The sequence below is a fragment of the Phlebotomus papatasi genome, chromosome 2 (assembly GCF_024763615.1).
Source record: "Phlebotomus papatasi isolate M1 chromosome 2, Ppap_2.1, whole genome shotgun sequence".
Lineage (NCBI taxonomy): Eukaryota > Metazoa > Arthropoda > Insecta > Diptera > Psychodidae > Phlebotomus > Phlebotomus papatasi.
In genome coordinates this window covers 2,908,591-2,933,303 of record NC_077223.1, presented here as the reverse complement: position 1 = coordinate 2,933,303, position 24,713 = coordinate 2,908,591, and the positions used below count along the sequence as shown (strand labels likewise).

General features: G+C 33.6%; 1 protein-coding gene across 22 annotated transcripts in view; it reads left to right on the top strand.

The window, feature by feature from the left end:
* LOC129802161 (hemicentin-2) overlaps nucleotides 1–24,713 on the top strand; it is a 150,630-nt gene that overhangs the window by 70,947 nt on the left and 54,970 nt on the right. For all 22 annotated transcript variants that reach the window (XR_008751775.1, XM_055847760.1, XM_055847761.1 and 19 more), the window contains 7 exons: nucleotides 5,813–5,981; nucleotides 17,578–17,738; nucleotides 21,558–21,725; nucleotides 21,789–21,947; nucleotides 22,766–22,842; nucleotides 22,908–23,006; nucleotides 23,166–23,325. Coding sequence is in view for 21 of the 22 variants with exons in the window: in XM_055847760.1 (XP_055703735.1) it covers nucleotides 5,813–5,981; nucleotides 17,578–17,738; nucleotides 21,558–21,725; nucleotides 21,789–21,947; nucleotides 22,766–22,842; nucleotides 22,908–23,006; nucleotides 23,166–23,325 (993 nt within the window). In the remaining variant the exon portion in view is untranslated. The remainder of the gene's footprint in view (nucleotides 1–5,812; nucleotides 5,982–17,577; nucleotides 17,739–21,557; nucleotides 21,726–21,788; nucleotides 21,948–22,765; nucleotides 22,843–22,907; nucleotides 23,007–23,165; nucleotides 23,326–24,713) is intronic.

Genomic DNA, 24,713 nt, shown 5'->3' with positions numbered 1-24,713 from the left:
GACAATTTTGTAGAAAATTGATCACCATTCTTGTGGGGAAAGGTCTATCAAGAGAGGCCCAAGTGTGCGGAGTGTTTAACCCAAATTTTCCCCAACCATCCTGGCCCCAAAGGCATTCCCTGAGGCATCTTCAGTGGTTTATGGGGCAAATTGCCTTTCGGAAAACTCATTTGGTGCAAAAATTTCCGTATAGACACAGTGTATGTGTCTCCGGCGGACAAAAGTGGGGGAGACTTGGGTAAAAATAGCTCTTTGACTCCAATTTTCCCATAGAATCCCCCTATACTGCGACGTTTTCCACTTAGCCAGCATGTGAGTGGATCTTTAGGTGTATGTGGGGGATATTTATAAAATGAAAATTGCTATTTATACTAAATTCACTGACGCGAATTGTGCCAGAGAGGAGAATGCTATTCTTTCACCATTTCTCCAACTTTCCTGCGTCGTCGATGCTCTTCCATTGCTACGACTCAGAATGATAGCTCTATAACCATTCGATTTTAATATAGTAATCATTATTGATAAGAAAATTATAGTAAAGTTTGATAACTCTGCGGTTGTGAAAAATGTAATAAAATTCAATTTTATTGAAGTCTTCTGTCGAAAAATATCAGCCCTTATATGCTAGACAAACTTAATTCAGGATCTGTTCCAAATACTGCTATCCCAGCACTACGGAAAGTTAGGAAAGTAGATGCCGTCCAAGAAGTTGGCTCTTTTCTCCCGAGGATAATCCTACCACCCCGATTTCACAATCCTATAGGGTGAATTGTGGAAAGGTGGACACTTAAGAAAAAGTTTTATTTCAAATGCATTTTTAAGCCAAATAAATATTTATTATTTTCATTTATTTTGTATCATGAGATTTCTTGTGAAATACTCCAACAGAATCTTAACAGTTTTTATTAGAAATGTCAACCAATTGATTAAAATATTCAATCAAATTAGGAAACAACACATTTTAAAAAGATAGACAAAATTTTGGAATGTGGGACAAAAATTTTGGAAAGATGGACATAATGATATTAATGACAAAATATGTAGAAAATCAATGGTTGGTGGTTTTCTGCGTATACTTGCACATTGGATACTTATGTTAATCCTCCCAATGGGCAAACAATTACTCTGACTCAAAAATGACTGGGTTTTGTTGTACAAGAAATGGTCAAAAAATTACTCCTAATTGGATTCTTAAAAATTCGTCGTATTCGCGTCGAATTTTAGTCAGAGCATTACTCAAAATTGAGGTAGTAATACATTAGTTATTTTACGGGCTTAAAATTTACTCTAACATGAAGTAATAAAAGCGACTCCAACGGACTGTCCTTTTCCGTACGAAAAAAAATGACGCGCCAAAAACAGTGCACTTGTCAACCTTCTCCACCGCATATGTGCGAAATCGACGTACGTACTCTCAATGAAAAAGTCAAATGCGCTCCACAATTTTGTACTATACTATCACCTTAGACACTGTTTTCTCATTAATTCTTCACATATTTTCTAGTTTTCTGCTACTTTTTATGGAATTTTGATCAATTTTTTCCAATTTCACTACTCACATTTGCGAATATTTTTCTGCATTTGACTATTGCTGATTGAGCCGTCCGACATGTCGAAAATGTTCCAGCTGGATGACAACAATACACAAAAATCTTTTAAAATTTTCACTAAATAGGACTTTTAGACACAAGATTTTTGTCACACAATACTCCTGAGACAGGAGCAAACACCTGAATCACGAAATTTAATTTTCCATAAAAATTGTCCGGGTATTTATCATCCAAAACACTACCTAATTTTTGCTTAATTTTTATCGGCACTGTCTTTTTCTAAATCACAACACATTTCTCTACTGGAGGAGCTTTTCCTCCTAATGTTACACTGTATTGAGAAAATACGTCAAATTGCCAACTACTTTGCAAATTCACAACACTGAGTAATTCTATTTGCCATTTGACAAGTGAAATTTCCCCTCAGACATACTCAGCGAGGGGAAGATTATATATAGGGACACTGGAAGTCACTGGAAGAGCTCATTTTGGCGCGTCATATTTTAGTCGTGGGCGAGTAATCTCAGAGTTATTACGACGCCAAGTGACTTTTGTAATAACCGTCATATTATTCCCCACTTTCCGTCATTCGACGCTCTGACGACCGTCACAGGACCCATTTTTGGATCCAGAATACATACACCCAACAATAATCTTCCTCAAAATTTCCATTTGGGCTTGCTTTATGTCCGGGTAACAGTTGAGGGACGCTAATTACCAAGAACTTCCTGGACGTCCAACCAAAAAGAGGTTCTGTAAATTTCACAGACGCCTCGTGCTGTCCAGCAGTTATAGCTTGAAAGCGGATGCAGCTGTTTAGCACATCTCAAGACCCAATCCGCCTAGATCTTTTTCCACTTTCTTGGGAGTTCTGTAGAGGCTCCTCTTTGTCTTTCTCCAAGTGCTTTTGCGACATTTACCATCCATTCTGTCAGAAAAAGTGGTCCTCGGAATCTGGAAATCCTTGCAGCCTTTCCCAGGAGATTTCCTCCTAATCAGCTGCTAACTGCTGTCGCAACTATTTCTCCGGGTACTTAAGGATCCTTGTCTTCCTTGTTGATATAATTTCACGGCACAAAACCACCAAATTCATTCATAAAATCAACTTGTCCAAGATTTCATTAAACTATGCAATACAAAATTTAATCACTTTTCTCTCCTTTTTAACTTTAGTATTTAAAAAAAAAACATTTTTTATTCACCTTTTAAATGGATGTATTTCCTTCGATTTTCACTACGGACTTAATGATATTTCACAAATTAGGGTAGAGTCATCCCTTTTGGCCATGTAAGCACTTTTGGCCACCTAAAGTAAAATCACATTGTAAGGCAATTATGAATTTATTAAGAACAGGAAAATGGGTCTTATTTCGTGACCTCTAATCTAACGAATCAGAAAACCATATTTGATTTTGTATCGACTTGATTAATTCTAAGTTATTGAAAGAAATTCTCGACAAGGTAAACAATCACTAAAAAAACATGGGATTCTTAAGAAACTTGTTAATGTTAAGAGAAATTGTTTTGCCTTATTTCATATTTTTGATGAAAATATTTGATGTTATTCAATGAAAGTCCCTTTATTAATTAACTTAATTTTATTGTGATATCATCCTTAATAAGATTTTCTAACAAATTAAATGAAAATCGGATGTGGCTAAAAGAGCTTACTTTTTTCGACTGTGTAAGTACTTTTGGCCATTCATTTTCCCATACATTTTACACGTGGTGCACCTCGCGTATTTCAGTAAAAACAATCGTGACTTTTGATTGATTTTTACATCAAATAGAAAATGTGCAAAAAGTCATTTAAAATACTTTAATAATCACACAAAATTGGTGTTAAATAAGAATAGGAATTGTGCTGTGTATTTGTGAAAGTTTTCGAGAACTATTTCTTCTGTTATTTTATTAAAATTCTATTACATTAAAACAAGTGGCCAAAAGTGCTTACACACAATGGCCAAAAGTGCTTACAAAGTGGCCAAAAGTACTGAAACATGCAGTCATGCAGGGGCATGACATTTCCTATGTTTCCTATATGTTTCTGGCGAGTCGAAAAAACTTATGAGTTTATTACCTGTTTTCTGTCATTGTAGAATGAATTAGCAAAGAATACTAATACAAAATAAAAGCTAATTTAATATCGAAGACGCTACCAAAAACCCTAAATAGGCAACCTACGTAGTTTTGGATATATCGCGTGAAATGTGTACGAAAACAGAAAAAAATTACACTAAAATCGGTCGTATTTTTCAGAGCTAACGTCACCCCCCTGGAAACATGCATAGTTGCATAAAATGCAGTTTTGACTAAAATATCTAAAATATTTTGGGAATTCTCTTGGATTTTTAGGAAGAAACGGCTTTAAGGTATCTTTGTACAAAATTTCATTTTATTTAAATAAAGATTATAAAAATTACAAGCACATGAAACCTTAAAGTGGCTAAGAGTACTTAGTCCACCCTATGCTGAAAAATCAAACAAAACACTTTGACATTTTCCTAGCAACTTCCATAAGAAACAGAGAAAATGACAACTATCACGTGAAGGTTATGAATTCATTCATTCATTTTATGGTCATTTTTTAAATTCTTCTTACAAGTCACTGTTTGATTTTTTAATAGCGATTTCTGCATTTTTAACTTCTCAAATAATCACAAAATTAGGTTTAATAATCTTTTTATGGAAAATTGAAATATTTAATTGATTTATTATCAAGTTTTTAGGGTGGTGTCCCACATTCCAGACTGTTTGGTCCCACTTTCCAAACTGTCTCGCTTTCAAGCAAAGCCTAATTCTTTTTTTTTTGGGAGTCAATATGGGCTATTCCTCTCCCACCCGACGAACACCGGTTTGACTCTCAAGAAGTGATAATACGTCGATGTTCCTAATAGTCCTAATTTTTTGATCATGAATGCTGCTGGCCTTAATCTCTGGTATTCTTCCTCTCTGTCTTAAGGCCGTAAAGATCACATTCCACAAGCTAAATCCCATTTTATAAAGAGAAAGCGGTGAGCCTTTGAATAGGGGAAAGTGGTCTGTCAATGCTTTGTACGATCCCGTACTTTCCCCACATTGTAGAACATAATAAAATAATTGTAAGGTCCAGCTTCCTAAAGAAATACGCGAAAAATCGTATTACAGCAGAGTCTCTTAAATTCGAACGCTCGGGGGGTATTTTTGACATTTCTCACCTTCCTAATTCGAACGATTTTTTCAAAACTAACGAAATTTGTGTGAGATTAAATTGTACTTTGAATCACATTCTCGTGCTTTCTCGCAAGTTTTAGTGATAACATACTTCCTTTTCATTTTATACGATAATAATGCATGTAAACATACAGAAAGAAGCACATATATATGATTTTCATTCACCTAGAATACGAACTTTCTAACATAACCACACAATTGACATTTTAAATCCAAACGGGGCGTTCGAATTTGAGAGTTTCAGATTTGAGAGACTCTACTGTATCAATCTCGCTCTATAACTCTAAATAGCCCCACCTTCCCCTACTGATCCAAACTGATTTTTTGCTGACTAAATTTAATTTTTACTGCTCATTTATCCAATGCCATATAAATTTTATGAAATATCCCTGATAAAAAATGTATAATAGAGGTATAAATTAACACTTTGACCAGAAAAAAATACAATTAGTCTATAAATTATTCCTCTTTGATCAGTAAATAACGCAAAATTGATGAGAGAGTGTTTTTGTTCACTTTTGGAAAAATGGTCCATAATTAAAAAAGAGACTATTTAATTTTTTTTATGCATTGAAAAAATGAAATATGGTGTTTTTTGACTATTTAGGTTTAAAGTCGTAAATTTCAAATGATTTTCACAGATATAGAATAATTTTCGTGGGTTAAATCAAGGAATGTGAATGGAACAAATAAATATTTTAAATTCAAACAAAAAGTAATTTAAATAGTAAAGTTCGAGCCATGAATATTCATCATTTTATAGACATAAAATTAAGTTGTTAACTCTTTGGACATCATCACCATTATCGAGTACAATGGACAGGTTATTGATTAAAGTTAGGGATTACAGTCTTTTGTGCTGAGGTATAGTCGTTCACAGTGGAACACCCACCCCTCGAAGGGCCACCCATTGATTTATGTTTCATGGAAAATGGAAAAGTCTGACATTTTTACCATTGTCCGATTTACCTTCCAAATCGAATGCTCTAACCACATGCCAGATGGTGCGACTTCCGATAAAATTATGGTGCACTTTCTCAACTTTCCAGATGAGTCCATCGCTTCCCTTCGGGGCCATTCTGTGGTTCTCACGTGCCCTGTGGACGTCACTTCCTGCGGTGACCTGCATTCTGTCAAGTGGTTCAAAGGCAGCGATCGAATTGCTGTGGTATCTGGAGATGGTGAAGTGGTCAACATCCAGAGTGCATTTAAAAGCAGGTGAGTAGTGTTTCCTTACGTCTCAAATATCCTACATAGGCACAAAATACGGAAGAAAGTCGGATGATCAATTGTTAATTAATTTTGTGTCACTCACAGACAACTTATCACTCCTTCTTAATTATACACCAATCCTCTCCTCTACCACCTCCAACACTGAAATACGGAAACTTTTTTTTCTCTCCCATCGACTTGGAAATGATGCTGAAATAATACTTTTTATCATTTTCCCGGGAATATTCCATCCACTTGAACCGTAGAAGAGCATATAAATTTTCAATTTGATCTACTCAATAGACTGTGCAAAAAAAGGAGGAAGTTGGTGAAATTTTCAATTTCTCCCAGGATGAAGCTAAAATTCCGTCTCTATTCTGAGGCAAAGTATAAAAAAAAAGAAAATATTTACTAATGGAATGAAGATTTTCCACCGATGATGAAAATTTCTCAGCGGCATAAATAGAAAATTCGCTCAAGTGGAAAGTCAAATTTCATCCTCGAAATCACCATTTGTGGATGATAAAAAATACACTTCAGGATACATAGAAATACAGATATTATAAAAGCAACTCATAATAAATGGAAGGGAAAAAATATATTGATCCACATAAGAGGAAAAAACGCATTTGAATTATCTTTGCTTGGTATTGTTCAATATTAAAGTGGATTCAACCCATTTTCATATCCAGAACAATTTTAATAATAAATTAATATCTTTATCGTTCCTATCGGTTATTTATGTTTTCAATCTTTTATCAATTTGACGAATGCAATTTATAGGATATTGGGTATTATCGCTAGCGCTATATAAAATTTCAAGATAATTTTCTGACTTTTTAAAATAATTACATTAAAGTCAAAACAAATAAAAGTGTCTCAAACATTCTGCCTCTACCCTTGAAGATTTCTTTTAATCTGTCAAAAAACCGTTTTATGATTTTCGATAAATCTTGAAGTATCAGTTTGTGTTAAGAGGAAAGCAACTAGCCCGCTTTTCTAAAATTGTTACTGGACTAGAGGTCAAACGATAAGAGATATCGACTTCCGTTCTCTAGGAACCTCCCCCCCCTTAACATTGAGCAGAATGACCGAATTTAAAGAAGAATTTGCCCATTTTTAATAACTCTTTTCCGAACAGCAAAAATCTTGAGAAGCAAATGTCCCGAATGGGTAGAATTCCCGAACAGCCAAAATCCCGAATTGGCCAAAGTTTCGAGAAGCCAAAACCCAAAAAGTCTAAATCTCAAAAAGCTAAACTACCCCAACTACCCAAGGGGTAACTCATTTCGGGAAACTCGAGCCAATCTGACCAGGGAACTCACGGGGAATTCGGGGGACTCATGGGGAACTCGGAGAACCCATACATTTTTTTCAGGGAACCCACGGGGAACCCATACATTTTTTCATGGAACTCTAGCCACTCTATTTTCATATGAATAACCTCTTGAAACTACCGAATAGCTAAAATCCAGAAAAATCAAAAACCTTAAAATCTCGAAAAACCAAAATCACAGAAAGCCAAATCCCCAAAAAGCTAAAATCCAGAAAAATCAAAATCCTGAAAGCCAAGATCCTGAATTGGTCAAAATCCCGAAAACTAAAATTTCAGGATGCAGTTCTGGCGGGTTTAGACCTGAAGGGGAATTCTGTAACAATATGGCAATGTCATATGACAAATTTTCGTAGAAAATTCGGATGCAGGACAGTATTAAAACCATTAAAGTATTAAAGCATTGCTAGGTCATTGAAATGAGCTCTATGAATCTCTTAGTAACCGATATGAATCTTATATCCGATTATTTTGTCCAAATTTACCACTTGAAAAATTTTAAATTTCTCATATGACATTGTAATACTGATACAGAATTTCCCTACTGCTTAGGATTAATTCCTTTTCACTCTTTACGACGTTTCTGGGATTTTTTCAAGAATTCATTTTTTCAAAATTTCAAAAAGTCAAAACCCCGAGAAGTCAAAATCCTGAAAAAAATCCTGAATAGTTCGAAATACCGAATAGTCAAAATCCTGAATGGACCGAGGTCCCGCAAGTCAAAATCCTGAATGAGTCAAAATTCCAAGTGGTCCAAAATTCCGCAAAATCAAGATCTTGAAAGCCAAAATCACAAGTGTATCAAAATCCCAAACAGTGAAAATCCTGAATGGGCCAAGGTCCCAAAAGCCAAAATCTTGTATGAGTCAAAATCCCCTGTGGACCAAAATTCCGAGAAGTCAAGATTCTGAAGGCGTCAAAATTGCAAATATAGACAAAGTTACAAAGAGCTAAAATCCCGAATTGGTCAAAATCCCGAACAGTTAATATCCTGAAAGGGACGAAATTATACAGTGAATAATGTGAGGAATAATTTCCCAAAACATAGAAAATTTCCCTTTTCCTCCAGCAAGCTCTGATGGAATCGAGTGAGTTGCTATAACACTTTTAGGAATTTGAAATTTTGGTGTTCTTGATTTTAGAAATATAAGGGTTTTGGACTTTGGAATTTTGACCAGTACCCATTAGTGTCTCCTTTTTGGACAAAGGAAAATTTTCTGTTCGCTCTTCAGGACTTCGTCCCATTCGGGATTCTGCCTTTTTGGGATTTTGACAGGCGCTACTCTGAAAGTACTGGTTAAAATTGGTTAAAATGGCACCAAATTAATATCAGAGTATAAGGAAAATAGGATGGTAGGGTCATAGGATCACTTAACATCGTATTTTCTTAAATATTTGACGTTAAAGTGGGGTCTGTATTAAATAAATCGTGAAGTGAATCGATTTAACCAAAACTAAAATCGATATATTAGTTAAACTATGCGTATCTGATTTGTATTGTAGGCTATTCCAATAGTGAAAGTAGCGTAGTTGTTTTTAAACCCATTAAGGATAAGTTTGACTAAAAAATAGGAGTTACGAAAACTCTTGCGAAATTTTAATAAAGCCAAAACTGTTCAACTTTTATGAAGAATTGCATCCTTTTCAGTATGTAAATCGATATGATGGATATTCTAACTTATGTTTCTATTCAAAAGTATTCTGACATAAATTAAATCCCATTTTTATCCCTTAATCCTTTAAGGACGATTGGGTCACCGGTGACCCAAAAATGAAATTTTTCCTACGGCCTTCTAAAGATGTATTTTGCTCTAAGAAGTCAGAAAAAATTATTTTTTCTGACCCTCCATTTTTGACCTTGTCGTCCTTAAAGGGTTAAAGAGTAGAGTTCCATCATCATCATTATCATTTTCAACCGCCTATACCTATCTTTATTCCTTGTAACATTATATTTTAAATTAGGGAAGCTGTGCCAAATTTCGGACAGGTTACGAACATTAATGTTCTGGGTTTAAATCGTCATTTATTTTTATACAATTGAGTTTTTTGTTTTCAATTTTTAGTAGTGTGATTTGCATCCCTAAAAAGTTTTTTTGTCTTCTCTTCAATAATCTTAATATATTTAAAAATTTAAAAAAAATATATATCATTGCTTTGTGCATAATATCGGACACAGAGTTTCTCAAAGTCTCATGGTCGTCTAGAACTTCTGGAAAGACATCCTGGAAAAAAGTATTTAGAGAGATATTGCAAGTGTCCGATATTGTAAGCAGTCCGAAATATGCTACAGTTTTCCTAAAAAAATGTTCTATTAGTTTGTTGTATTTTGCGTAAAATAAAGTTATTGAATTTTATACATAATGACTTTCCACAAAACTTTTGTTGAACAAAATCTAATGGGTTTTTCCATGTCACTGAAAAAAGACAGAGGAAGAGCTTTTTTAATATCATACGGCAATATCATTTTTAAATAATTAAAATTTTAAATTTTCAAAAAGGGACTTAAATAAATTTACTGTACAGAAAAGTTATTTTGCATTTTAAAAGTCATTGATGCAACTGAAAGTTGTTCCATGGAGTTTGGTGTATGTGGTATCACATTTTTTTTTTTAGGGAAAAGCACTAAATTATATGGAGCTTTCAGCACAAAAGCTTCTGCAAGTGTTGTGTTATTTTTGAATTAAAATTCACTTGTCATCTCACACAGTGTCGTTCCCACATCACTCTTCGCGTACAATGACTCTGTTATTCATTCCCAACTTTGTCATTTTCCCAGTGGAACTTCCAGCACTCCCCCGCACCTTTTACTCCCTAAACTGAATGGAATAATATCTGAGAATTTGGCGTGTGTGTACAATTCAAAGGCAAGGGAGCGGATGGAGAAGTTATGATTGCATAAATAATAATATTCAACTCTGGAGCTATGGTTCGTGTGTTTCTTGGGTGATGAAAGTACACATCATGAAACATGCTCCATAATTTATTGACAAGCAATTTTGTCAATAAATCACACACACACTCACCAAATTCACTTCCTTCCCAATCAGAAAATGTTGAACATGTATATAGCATCCAATATTTGTACATATTACTCCGCAACACAATTTGGATTCATCGCATTATTGTGTCAACATCGTAAAGTTCATTAGATTCGCAAGCACAATATATTTCTAGGTCTTTTTGGTATGGGACACAGGAATTCGTCTCTAAGTAAATGGAGTTGGGGAAAAGTGTGACGAGATTTCAGGATAAAGTGTAAGAATGATCCTAATGTGGCTCATGCATGTGGGAGATTGTGAGAAAAGGAGTCATTCAATTCCCTCAATATTCCCATTTTCCACCGACACACGCTCTCATTCATAGATGAAATACTTTCATCGAACAATGATGGAAAATACGTGACCCCGGGTACTAGGGATACCCCAGTCCAGACGCACTTGGGCTCCCTTGTGAGAGAAATGCCAAGAATTTTCTTATGTAGAAAATCCAGCTTCATTGTCCTCACGCACAAACCCAAAAGAATATCTATTAACAATGAGTTTCTTCGGCAGATCTCTTCCGGAATCTCCATGGTATTCTTTAGAAGAGATTTCTTAAATTGATTTCATTGACGTCGTGCATTTTTGCCATGGTACACTGAGAAGAAAATGAATCTCAATTTAATTTGAACTTTGAATTGATTTAAGACGTAGGGAAACCCGGGGCAAAATGCGGCAAAAAATGTTAGGGCTACATTGATATACGATTTTTTTTGAATATTTCTATAGGAATTTGGGGTTTAATGTAATGTAATTTAGTTCAGCAAACAAATGTGGAACTTTACAAAATAACTATAAGGCCCAGCTTCTTTTAGAAATATGTGAAAAAACCATACAGTGGCGACAAGATAAATAGCACAGTTTCGGACACTGCAATATATGCTTTGTTTTTCGAAAAATTATGCTTTTGAATGATGAAAGTAATAATAAATAAATGAAATTGTATATAAATACATTTGGAATATGAGGAAAAAACCTGAAAATTCTATTAAGAAATTTAGTACGATCAAAAAAATCTTAAAATAACATATATTAAGAGGACAATATAAATAGCACACTCTATAAGAAGTGATAGTTTTCGGCTTCTACTGCAATTAACAACTTACGAATTCTATTTAAAAATTAAATTTGGATTAATTAGTACTTAGTTAATATAACTTTTTGAAAAAAATGAGCGCTTGACAACGAAGATTCATTAAGGAAATCAGGATTTGACACTATTCTAATGCGATTGCATTTCATGTAGTGTGGATATCTACTTAAAACTATCTCAAATTAGTCACATTCGAGAGATTTATCTTGTGGTCAATCATTACTTTAAATTCAATAGGATTGAGGTCCTTAGATCGTCCTGGCCATTCCAGAACGTCAATTTTGTTCTGACTGAATCAGATTTAAAAACTCTTAGCAGTGTGTTTCAGACCATTAGTTTGGTTAAAACTCAAAAGCCAAAAGCAATTTCTTTTCGATGTTGAAGTATATGTCTTGTCTAAAGATATCCTTGTAAACAAATTGATTTATATTATTTAATATTCTATATACAGACCATACGCCACTTCGCAAAAAGTAACCTCATACTATAAAATTACCACCGCTAAGTTTTACGTTTTTAGTTATCTATTAAGGACAAAATTCTTGACTTTTGGGACATTTAATATTTTGTTATGTCATATCCTATAATATTAAACAGGAATACATCTGTTCAAAGAATATTATTCCAGAATTACAGGTCCTTCTGCATATGCTCTTTAACAAAAATCATGCAACAGGTATGGTTTCTCTTGGATACTAACTCTGTACGTCTGGCAACACTTTTAAACTAGGTATTTTTACATAATTGACATTCAGTAATGCTCACATGGAGTTACTTTTTCAAATTTTGTTCAATTTGTTCCTTTATTTTCGGCACGGCGGCAAATAAATTCAGTTTTACTATAAAAAAAAATGGCAGAATCTTCTCTAGAAATCATAATTCTTTCTCTAAATTTTCAATTTTTGCGTGATTTGTAAGTTTGATCATAAAAAAATTATTTAAATGATGGTTATCTTCCTTGAAAAATATAATTTACAAAACAAATTCTTAGTCATCCTAAACTCTTTTACGTAAAGCCTGGAAATCTGCACCAAATTCTCTATTTACATGATTTTTCAGTTCTCATAACTTTATTTTACGAAAATTTGTGGCATTAATGTTTAAAAATGGTCAAAAATACAGGAATATAATGAATTTTAAAATAAAAGTAAATTTCATGTAATATTTTCAGAGAAAATGAAAGTGTGCTATTTAAATTGGCCGCACGAATTATACTTAAACTCATAAAATGACAAAAACACACGGATTTAACAGATACAAATATTAAATAATTATTATTTTTATTTATAATAGGCATTATATTTTCTAAAAAATAAAGCATGATCGATCAAGTAGGGGAATGTAGGCAGCCTTCGCACATTTTTTCGTGCTTCATGTTCAGGATTTTTTTCTGACTAAACTGTAAAAGTGAATTGCACTACACCAAAAAGTTCTCTGATCTTTTAGGTTTCTATGCATGCCTAGTTCACTATCACAGACTTGTTGATTTTTCCTGAACAGGAAAATGAAAAAAAAATATGACGATTTGTGCGATTCTTGCCCCCGGGGGCAGCGTTCACACGATGGAGGTTTGGGTTCGTCATTGCTTTTTTTCTCGAAATAAATTTTATCTACAATTAAAAATGATTTTCCGATTGTTATACTGTACCCCCGTGAACCCGCGGAAACTATCACTGCACTAAAAGAAGATCTTTAAAACACCTTTTTTCACATTTTCTGGAGCACTGTTTTTTCTTCCAAATGAATATCGAAAAATCGACTATGAACATGTTCACACGGTTCACACTGTCAATAACCGTCGTCTCATGGAGATAAGAAGGAGACTATACGCCTGTTGAAGGGGAAATGATCACGAATGTCTCACTGTGGCTTATGAGGTTTTAGTGAGGTTATGATTTTCATGCTGGAGTTGTCTGATGGATGTGCGAACGCTCACACATTCAGTGTTTGAAACCACACACAGTGTAGTACTTGCAAATTTTCCGCCACCGTGAAAATAATTTCCCTCCGATGCAAAAGATTATTACGTAAATATCATCTCAAGTATACTCTTCATCCACTGTGTAAGTGATTTTTTTTTTAGAAATGATTCAACTATGAGAAATCAAATGAAATGTGCGCCATCAAAATTACCCATTTTGGGCCAATTTTCTATTTGTGATCCTAGCACCTAGGAAAGAAGGGATTGGCTGCCGATTTTTACAATAAAGATAAGGTTCATAAATACCTAACTTATGGCTAAGAAATGCGGAACCAACTTTTTGGAAATAAAGAGAAAATTCGTATCGTTCGAAAGCTCACACGTGCGAAGTCTGCCTACATTAAGCTATAAAGATTGATATTGTAACATAAAACATCAAAATAGGAAAATCGCTGAAGGTGCGCTATTTATCTTGTCGCCACTATATATGCATGGTCCTCTCGCCATTCATTTTTCCATACTTTTTTGCAGAGTGACACTGAAACGTAATGGCATATTTTTTCCTAAAGAGAATTGACTTATCAGTCTGATTTACTTCGAAATTTTGCATTACATATTTCTTAATGTTTGTCGAAATAATACAAGAACTACGAAAAAATTTGTTTAAGTCGCGGTGCAATATCCGCAATTTTTTTACAGGAAAAACCTAAAAATAGCTTCTTTTTTTATTAGCCTTAATGGATCTCTGCGTATATCAACAACCACACAGCTCAAAATAGCCCCACCTGCCCCTATTCAATATCTTTATGCTCTACCAGAAAATCTCAAAAATTTCAAATCGAAAGATTCTTTTAGGAAAGTTACTTTCTGATGAATTTTTTAAAAGTTCAATTCGTTAAACTTCTCCAAACCCCCTCGGAAAATATTGAAAAACTTGGGAAAATTTGTAGCATTTAGATACAAAGATATGAAATTGAAACAATCAATGGCACAATGATACACATAGAAAAATAATCGAGTAAAACTTAGATGAATAGATGTTGAATTAACTCTTTTTCGTTGTGAAATTCGATAACCTAACTATACTTTAGAGTTGATTATAGTTCTATCTAGGTGTAATATTTAGAAGAGTAGTTTTAACTTTTTTGTCCTAAAATTTACATGACAAAAGAGTATGTAAATAATTCTATTTAAGACTGAGAATAACTCGTTTTAGGAGTTAAAATAACTCTTTCAAATCCTAAAATGGATAGATTTTGCAATTTTATTTTTTTTTTATTTTATTATTTTCTTTATTAGTATTTTCTTGACCTCAAATTCCCTATGTTCCGTGCGAAATATTCCGTGTTATATAGTAGATAGATAGATTGTATAGGTAACATGGTACGATCTGTGGGCTGCAGACACCTAGGTTCTATTTGAGCCCCTTCCTTTGTTTTTCAATAAATATGAAATAAATAAATAATAAAAAATTGTTCATTATGAAGCTTGGGACCGTGCAAGGAATGGCACTTTCCCCTATATGTCGTTTTTTTTATTATTTTATTATACTTTTAAAGAATTCTTCAGCTTAAATTGATTTGTCCGACATTTCGTGCTGTTTGACTTTCCAACGCTTACCCGTGGACGGGCGAACGCCTCAAGATCGTTTTGCTTTCTTCGAGTTTCCTTACAAAATGATACAGAGGGTTCCGGCTTAAGTGAAAACGTATTGAAAGAATTTGAAATGAATTGCCTACTATTGGGAGCTTATTTGGAAAATAATTTTTGAAAGGACCCTGAAATTATGCAAATATTTTTTTCATGCGATAAATTTGAAATGCATTGCTTATGAAGTTCTGGCGCTGAAAATGTTTTGCATACATCACAGCGTTTCTGTAACTTATTTCAAAGACCTCTCCTGTGATTATACAATTTTTCTGTTTCACTGGAATTAATCTGCGGGATTTTTCTCGGTCCCGAGAATTTCTTTGATAGCGGAACTCCCTGATTGTTGAAAGCAACCGTATTAAGTGCTTTTGAGTCAGTTTTCATAATTGACGGATAGATGTGGCCTCTGTAACTTGAAATTCTTTGTAAAGTGTGCAGTACATATGTCAATTTCATGTAAGAGTCCTTGTCCCATTTCCATATCAATATATCTAAGTCACTTCCAAATCTAATTTACATGAATAATTGTTTGTGAATTTTCTTGATGAGAACTTTGGGAAGTTTGAGGAGAGGTAAACCAAAGTGTTAGAAAGACTAAGAACCTAGCTAAGAGATATTCATGTTGTCCTCTAGAAGGACTTTTGAGTAATGAATCTACTAAATTCCATTACACTTTTTATTCACTTGTCCACAAAAAATTTAAAGAGATTGGAATGCATAAATGTCACAATTTAATTTACCGGTAAATTATATATATTACAATAAAGTTGGGTTGGAAATCTTTTTAATGACAATTATTACTGTACTTTCACTATGTCCTGAAATCGTTTACATAAAAGACGGAAACACGGGAACAAAATTTAGCAGTTAAAAATTTAATTTTGCGCAGTAAAAAATAGAAAAATGCTCCCTTTTAAACTTACATCAAAGGTTCATAACATTTTCATTTGTACTTTTTTGAAAGATATACGAGTATTTTTATGTTCATTTGATTTATGATTTTCGTTTTTGTTTATATTCCGTTCATATTACGTTTTTCATAATGATTTTTACCAAAAGACTTAATAGTCTGTTGCAATAATTGTAAAATATTTTGAAATAATTAAAAGAAATTGGTTAAATTTTTGCATCAGATGCTTAGGGTAAGGTGGGGTAATTTGGAATCATGTCTAATTTGGAACTCTGAGATTTCATAAGATTTCGTAAGTATTCTCGAATATAAAGTCTTGTACTTCTACGTGGTTCTCATTATCTTTTTGACCATATCAGTGAGAAAATCTCAAAAGTCCAGAATAGACATGATTCCGAATTACCCCATCTTACTCTACCATTCTGAATTTTATATTAATTTACGTGTTTTGGTAAGCAATTTCTTTATGTAAATTAAATGATAGACGTGATATAAATTGAGATTATGTATTTCTCAGACTAGTTAAACTTCTAGCTACCCATTTTGCATCTTGTATTCAATTGATCTATTAGTCACAGACGTAGATTATTCTATCTTTGACTGGGCTCAAGTAAAAAAGCTCCCCATCAATTTTTGCATATCAATTTCTCGCCGCAGAATCAACATAATATATACATACATATATATAGTGTCATGTGGGAAATGTGTGAGATAAAATATATTGCTGGGGTAAATGGGAAAATAAATTGGTGTGTCAGAGACATGAACAAAAGTATTTGAATAAATAAATCTAACTGACTTGAATAATGTGTAATTTAATATTTAATGCTACGTTATCGAAACTGTTACTGAAAATTTTCAGCTATATTATATGCTCATGACGTTCTCTATAATATATATATATATTTGTTTTTCCTACCACCCATTATTTTTTCATACAAACCTGAATAAAAATCAATTGTTGAACTCCAAAAAAAATTGCTCCACCGCCCAGTTTAAAAATAAAAACAACTTTTCAACACATTTTGCCAGCCTGATAAATATTTTATCCAATCAATTATGCATTAGTCATTAAAATTTCCATATTTACCGTCATTTTTATAAAATATTTCATATTAAACAATTAAATTAATTTAACGATGATTGTGAATATTATATTTTTTTTTAATGAAATATTATTTTCCCCACTGCTTATAAATTGTAATTTATTAATGAGGCCAAATGTTACTGAACTCTGCACAATAGGGTGGAATTTTATTGAAAAGTTATGTAATTATTTTTTTTATAAAGTGCATACCACTTTATTTTACAAAAAAAATGGCGATCAAATAATTTATTTTAACGAATTAATCTTTGACATTATTTTTCCGTTAATTGCAACTAATTGACTTGTGCATGAGTACTAAATAAATTAAGCTTTTAAAGTAAGTTGACAGGAGGAAGTTTCTTCCTGTATTCCCATGCTAAATGTTCTGCAGAGGTTGATTAAAAAAACATCAAGTCCAAAGACGATTCAGAGTCATTAAGATATGAATTAGTAAAATCTAAAACGGGTGGACTATTAGTTTAACACTGCCAAAGGAAGACCTGCAATTATAAAGTTTTCCATGAATTTTTCATCAAGTTTACAAGAATTCTATCTCACTTCCCTTTTTAGGATGTCAATCGATCATTCACCAAATGGGCCAGCTACACGACTCCACATAAAAGCAGCCCAAGTGACGGATGAGGACACTTATGTATGTGAAAGTACTTTTCTAGAACCGCTAGAGTCGTGCAATAATCTTGGCGCGTACAGCATAGACTTCAAAGTTCTAGGTGAGTATTCTGGAAGGTGATTGACTTCCAGGCAGAACCACGACTCATCTGCCATTAGATTGACTAAAAGACTTTAGCAAAAAAAAACCCATAACTCTTCGCAAAGTTTTAGAAGAAAATGCTAAGAGGTAGCAAGTGGAGGCGCCAGGTGAGCTTTTGCTCATTTTTCACGAAAGACGCTTTTTACAGTGATGATAAATTGCAAACTTTTAAATTCGCAATACAAATATTTTTGTATTATAATTATAAAAAATTCTTCCGTGCAAACAAATTTCAGTGGACCTAAACTCGTCCCAGTTGGATAAAAATTCCGTTCTCAAGATCAATTGAAATCTTAGACCTTGGAAAATTGTGAAAGAAAAAGAAAACCACGAAGAAGTACTAGACTTTACTTTCAAGAGTACTTCTTAGTTTTTTTTCCTTTTGCTATCTGGTTTGTCATTTCTGAATCGTAAGATTGACAATCATAAACCTCCTTTTTGATTTTATGAGAGTTATAAGTCACATGGTTTAAATATTGATCTATGCGAGTTACGTCTACATGGCCTATATTCCCCTATTGATAAAGTGATAATTGATGTATCATGGATAAAATCGTTTTAGAACAATCTTCAAAACATTAGCCTCGATTTTGAGACCAAGATAAAAATCAGGGAAATTTGAAGATTTTGGTATTCTGAAATAAAATTTTTCGCAATTTTTTTTGGTGCATATAAAATTATTGACGAATTAAATTTGTCTATAAATCACCACAAAACCATCTTGAAGTTGAAAATTGTTCTAGAAGAAGATTAAAAAAAATCATTAACCTTATAATTAATAAATTGACCAAATCGAGTGAAAATTAGGCCTTTGACCATGAATAATTCAAGATAGCGATTTTTCCGGTGATAGATGTCTAAGGACGAAATGCTCAATTGGACTACCTCCAAAACATTAAAAAATGAACGAAATTGTCAAGACAAATTTTTTGCAAAGTTAATAAACATATTTTGGAGGGGATAGAAGGCGTGGGAGGTAATTTGGGTAAATTCACATAAAAAAAAAATTTGGGTAAAAATCACATCATAACTAAGTCCAACCGTGGTAAATTTGGATATACGTATATGCTACATTTTATAAACATAGTCAAACTTGAAAAATGTCTACAAACTTTTTTCAAATTTACAGCGGCCCGAACTAAAACGTAGTCCGATCTTTAAAAACCGAATTGGTGAGGTAACATTTATATAAGGGAGTTTTTAAAAAGAAAATAACTATGAAAAATACTGCGATTGATCTTACAATTTATTCGAAATACTACATATTTCTGGGTGTATCATGATGATATTGAAGTACAACACCATGAGAATACCTGCAAAAACTCGCGCATAAGCATTTCAAGGTTTATCACTGGTCACAAGTTTGGTTTATACTTGAATTTTCAACAAATTCAACAGAGAAATGAAGATATTTGTAAGAATTGACATTTTGTGAAGTGTGGAAAATCTTCAAATCTTCGTTCTTAGCTAAAATAATCTACGTTCCATAAATATTACTTCGCGTCAGAATATGAAATCTTGCTTTTGGAAATATTTGACAGCTTGAAAATTTGATCTTGATCTCGAGGTCAATATATCCTTATATATTTACTTTAGAACGATAGATCAGATTGAGAAAAACCATTAACAAGTATTTTAATTAAATTTTTATTTTAATCCTAGACAGTTAACAAATTCACATCGAAGCAAAAAAATTTTTTAAAAATAAATCGAAAAATATTTTGCTCTGCCTGAGGGCACTGTGTTTTTCTACTAGTGGCGCTAGTAACTATTCTCATTTTTTTTCTCAAGTTTGAAGTTACAAAATTCGGAAAAATTAAATATAATTAAATTACTAAAATCAAACTAGGACTCCTCTTACAGTGGATTCTCAAATTTATCAAATATTATTAATTAAATATCTGTATTGAGTCCTAGTCAAAATCCTGAATAGCCAAAATACTGACTGGTTCGCAATCCTGAAATGGATAATATCGCCAAGAGAGTCGAAATTCCAAATGATTCATAATCTCAAGAAGCCAAAATCCCAAAACCAAAATTTTGTAATCCAAAGTTCTGAGAAAACCGAAATTTTGAAACACCAAAATCCTGAATAGGTAGAAATCCTGAAATGACTAAAATCTCGAAGAACGTCGAAATTCCTATTCTTTTTGGGTAGAATTTTGGGGTAGAATTTCGAAATGCCGAAATTCCGAACTGTCATGGCTACTCCCATACGATTCCATTCGCGCTTGTTGGAGGAAAGGAGAAATTATCCTTATTTTGAGAAATTATTTTACATATCATTCTGCATATAATCACATCCCTTTCAGGACTTTGACCATTCAGTATTTTGATTTTCAGGATTTTGGCTTTCGGGATTTTGTTTCCAAGTTTCGACTTTTGGGGTTTTAGCTTTTTCAGGATTATGGTAGCGTTCAGGATATTGGCTTTTCGGGATTTTGACCCATTTAGGGCTTTGTCTCTTTGGAATTTCGGTTTTTCAGGATTTTCTCTTTAGGAATTCCAACTGACACCGATCCGTCATCTGAATACACGATAAATAATAACAATATTTCTCGAATTGCGGTAGGGGAAGCCGTGTACCTTGGCATTGTAGCACCTATGAAATTCGGCTTTTCTCTTGTTTTTTTTTTAAATGGAACTAGATCTTATCATAAATTTAGTTTCACAATTGATTTATGAAGCTAAATTATATCACGGTAAAGTCCAGTTCCATTTAAACTCCCTACTTCGAGAGTGCGCAAGTTCAAATGTACCCCACTTATCCTTATGAAATATTCGGCAAATTCACGTAGGATAAAGTGCCAATGCTTTGCACGGTCCCAAGCTTGATAATGACTAAATTTTTCCTATATTTCTGAATAAATGTGGCTCTACAATACATTTTAGAAACAGGACACTGTCCACTAGATTTTGAAAAATGGATGCGGTGAGTCACATATTGAAAAACACAGGAAAAGTTTAGTCATTATGAAGATTAATACCGTGTAAAGTATGGACACTTTCCCCTTATTAATTTTGAATTATAAATTAACAGAAAAACAAAAACGATTTGGGGAAAATGCTCTCCCTTCGAACTTTATGCCTTCGAATAATGTGAATTTCTTTTACATTTCCTAAGGGATTTCCCCATGATTGTCAGATAATTATCAATAATTGATAATAAGTTAACTAATATTTAATAGTAATGTATAGGGGAAAGTGCCCATGCTTGATACCATTGGAGGCTTCGTAGTGACAAAATTTTCTATGTTTCATAATATATATGACTCATCGCAACCATATTTTAAAAACTATGTGAAAGTGTCCAGTTTTTGAAATATATTGAGGAGTCATGTTTCTTGAGAAACATAGGAAAAATTTAATCATTACGAAGCTTCCAATGGTATCAAGCATGGGCACTTTCCCCTAAGTGTGTTAGGAAAAATAAAAGAAAATTCGCATTATTCAAAGGTATGAACGTTCGAAGGGGGAGTACTTTTCCCTATAGTGATTATGGTACATTTTTGCCAGAGTCTTTGCCGTCAAATAGGGGGAAGTGGGGAATATTTAAAGTGGGGCAGCTTTGAAATCGGCCTTTTTTCTCCTATTTTAAAGTAAAATAGGATCTTAGTATAATATAATATTTAGCTCAATAAAAAAATAGGACAAAAAAGTCCAATTTCAAAGATTCTCCACTTCAAATGTGTCCCACTTCCCCCTAAGGGTTCATTTTTTATTATTTTAAATTTTGCAATAAATAATTTCAATTTTCGCTTTTCGTCACTATCAACAGTTCCACCTTCAGCGATACTTGTGCTGGATGAGGAGGGCAATCAGCTGAAAAATTCCACAACTTTGGGCCCCCTACGGGAGGGTCACACTCTAGGGGGCACGTGTGAAGTAAGAGGAGCCCGCCCCGCGCCAGTTGTTGGGTGGTATCGATCGGGAAAGAGGCTCACAGGTTGGTTGTACAACTCAAACCTCAAACCGACATCAAGAACTTGCTAAAAAATGTTTCTTGCAGACACTGTGACAATTGATGAATCCAACGGGCTCTTTCTTGTGAAGTCCACACTGTCACTCGTCCTGTCTCGCCAGGAATTGGCATCCATCATTGAATGTCGTGTAGAGACTCCAGCCCTCGAGCACATCGTCAGTAATCAATTGGTGCTAGATCTTCAAGGTAAATTTCCAAGACTTCTATCTGGGTCATTTGCAATATTGGCTAAATTTAGCCTCATACAGAAGCTTCTCTGCATTTTCCTTGGAGACATGAAAAGCATATTTAAGAGCAGTTCATGTTATGCTGACCATGATTTATGAGCAATTTGGTAGCACTCAAAATGCTTTCAAGAAGCATGAATAGGAAATCTTGGGCATTTTCTGCATTTTAAATTCATTATTTCTCAAGTCTTGTGTTAACTTGTGCATTTTGACAATAAAAAAAGAAAATGTATAAAAGAATCACATCCATTTTGACTATGACAAAAGTTTCCAATTCAGTAAACTCAGCTGCATGGAAAGTTTTGAGAAACTTTGTAGATGTTCTTCAAAAGTTTATCAAGAGAATCTTTTAAAGTGCCAACGGCCTGTAATCGACTTAATGAATTGCGGCCATGGAATGTTTGGGGCAACAATATATTTTAAATTAATTTTGAGGGGGAACGATTTTGAGGAAAGAATTTAATTTACTCAAAACATTTTAGGACTTTTATTCGTTCTTTTAATAGCCGACAGTAAGCTCCTAAAGTTTGCTATTTCCAACGGATATCCTTGTTTATTGCATTTTCGAAATTTCTATGTAGAATATTTTGGAAATCATCATTTTCGATTTAAATTAATTTCAGTCAAGTGTTGAGGCAAATGTTCAATAACCGCAAATTTTAGTCAATAACTATTAAATGGGCCCTTTCAAAAGTTTTATAATGGATTATATTGCCTTTCCAGTAATTGATTGTATCAACTGATAAATGAACATCAATTTAAACTCTTCTATTGCAGTTCGTCCAACAAAAATAAACCTCTCTGGGGTGAAACACCATACAGTTCAGGGAACAAAAGTCCTCCTTCAGTGTCATGTGAGTGGACCTTTTTGAATATGGTAGAGAAGAGTTTTCCATCAATTTATCCTCTATCCTGGCAGGTATTTGGCGCTCGACCAGCCGCCAATGTGACGTGGTACAACTCAACACGAGCCCTCAGTACCGACCACGAGCCACTGAGTACCATCAGTACGAAAACGGTAATGGTTTTGGCAATTTTCTCCCACAGAACAATAAATTTCTATGCCAGTTTTACCCACCAAAATAGGAAAATTTTGTCTGTGGGGGATGTGTGTGTTGGATTTTAATTGAAATTCCGGAGATTTTCACACAAACCATTCTTCGTCTTTGTCTCACAGTATTTGCAGAATGATGGCACTTTTGAGACTGTCAGCCAGTTGATTTTCACAGCGACACGCTACGAAAATGGGGCGGCTATCAGATGTGAGGGTGACAACATTGTGATGAGGGATGATCTCGAGAAACCCATTCATGAGACACTTGTCCTCGAAGTTATGTGTAAGTTTTCCTCAGTACATTTCCATATACACAATTATTGCGGAAGTACTTCTCAAATTGAGAAGGATGTTTTCTTCCTATACATCAGGTTTATACAGTTGCGAATCGGTGGTAGATTCCCAAGAAGCAAGATTGCTGCCTTATAGAATTAAGACTAAAAGGTCTTTTAATGCATTTAAAAAAAATACATTGAGAATTTTATATTTAAATTCACCTAGAAGCTCTTAAGTCCTTTTAAGAATTCGTCACTTTTAGTAGTCACAGAGACCGAGCTATAAGAGCACAAGTACAAAAAATCGGTTCTATGACGCCTTAGGGTAAGATAGGGTAATTTGGAATCAAGTCTATTTTGGAATTTTGATATTTTCTCACTGTTTCAGATGGTCAAATAGAAAAATAAAATCACGAAGAAGTACAAAACGTTAAATTCAAAAGTACTTCTTCATTGATTATTCCTTACGCCATCTAAAACAGTTAGGAAATTTCAAAGTTCCAAATTACATGATTCGAAAATACTCCATCTTATTCTACTTAGAAAATTTTACAAGACTATAGTAAAAAAAAGCTACTTTTATCATATAAAATGATAGGAGATTGAAAGAAATCGCCATATATATTTATCTGAGCGTTAGCCCGTTCAGTACCAAAACTAGATTTCAAACGGGTCAAACTGTAATACGGTCGGAGGAACGTCTGTTGGACAAGGAACCCCTATTGACACTTTTGTAAAAATGTTGAAAATTATTTATTGTATCTAGTAAAATATAAGTAATATAACGTTTTTTCTTTACTATAAACAGAGATGTTCAAATTTAATAACCCAAATAGTACAGAGTAGGGTATCAAGAGGTGCTGACACGAGTTCTTAAAGTGTCAATAGACGTTCCTTTCACCCTAAATAGCAAATCGGTATTTTCAGTTGATAACAGCCATAAAGTCCGTATAACTCATATCCAAGAATCCGAAGCCAATCATTACGTGAAGGCCATTTAAAATTACCATTAAGCGATGTAGCAGTTTTGCTTGTTTTTTTTTGTCTTCCGGGACTAAAGATAAACTTTTAGGGGATTGTACAGATCTGAGAAACAGCCAAAAGAAGTCTTAAGTGTATTTATAATTAAGATAAGGATTAAACATTATTTCCATAAATTTTCCATTAAACCTTCCTTCAGCTTGAGCCGCAGCTCGGTATGTTGAGCCTTAAGTGATGGACATATCTACGGATTATGTCGAAAAACGGTTTAACATAATTATAAACAAAGAAATGATTAGACTTCCCACTAAGCCGTCTTTTCGGCTTCCCTGGCATAGCAAACGGATCATCCAGGATCCTTTGGATCATTAGAGTTTGCTAAGATAAAAAAAAAAATATGTTGTGAACAATAGCT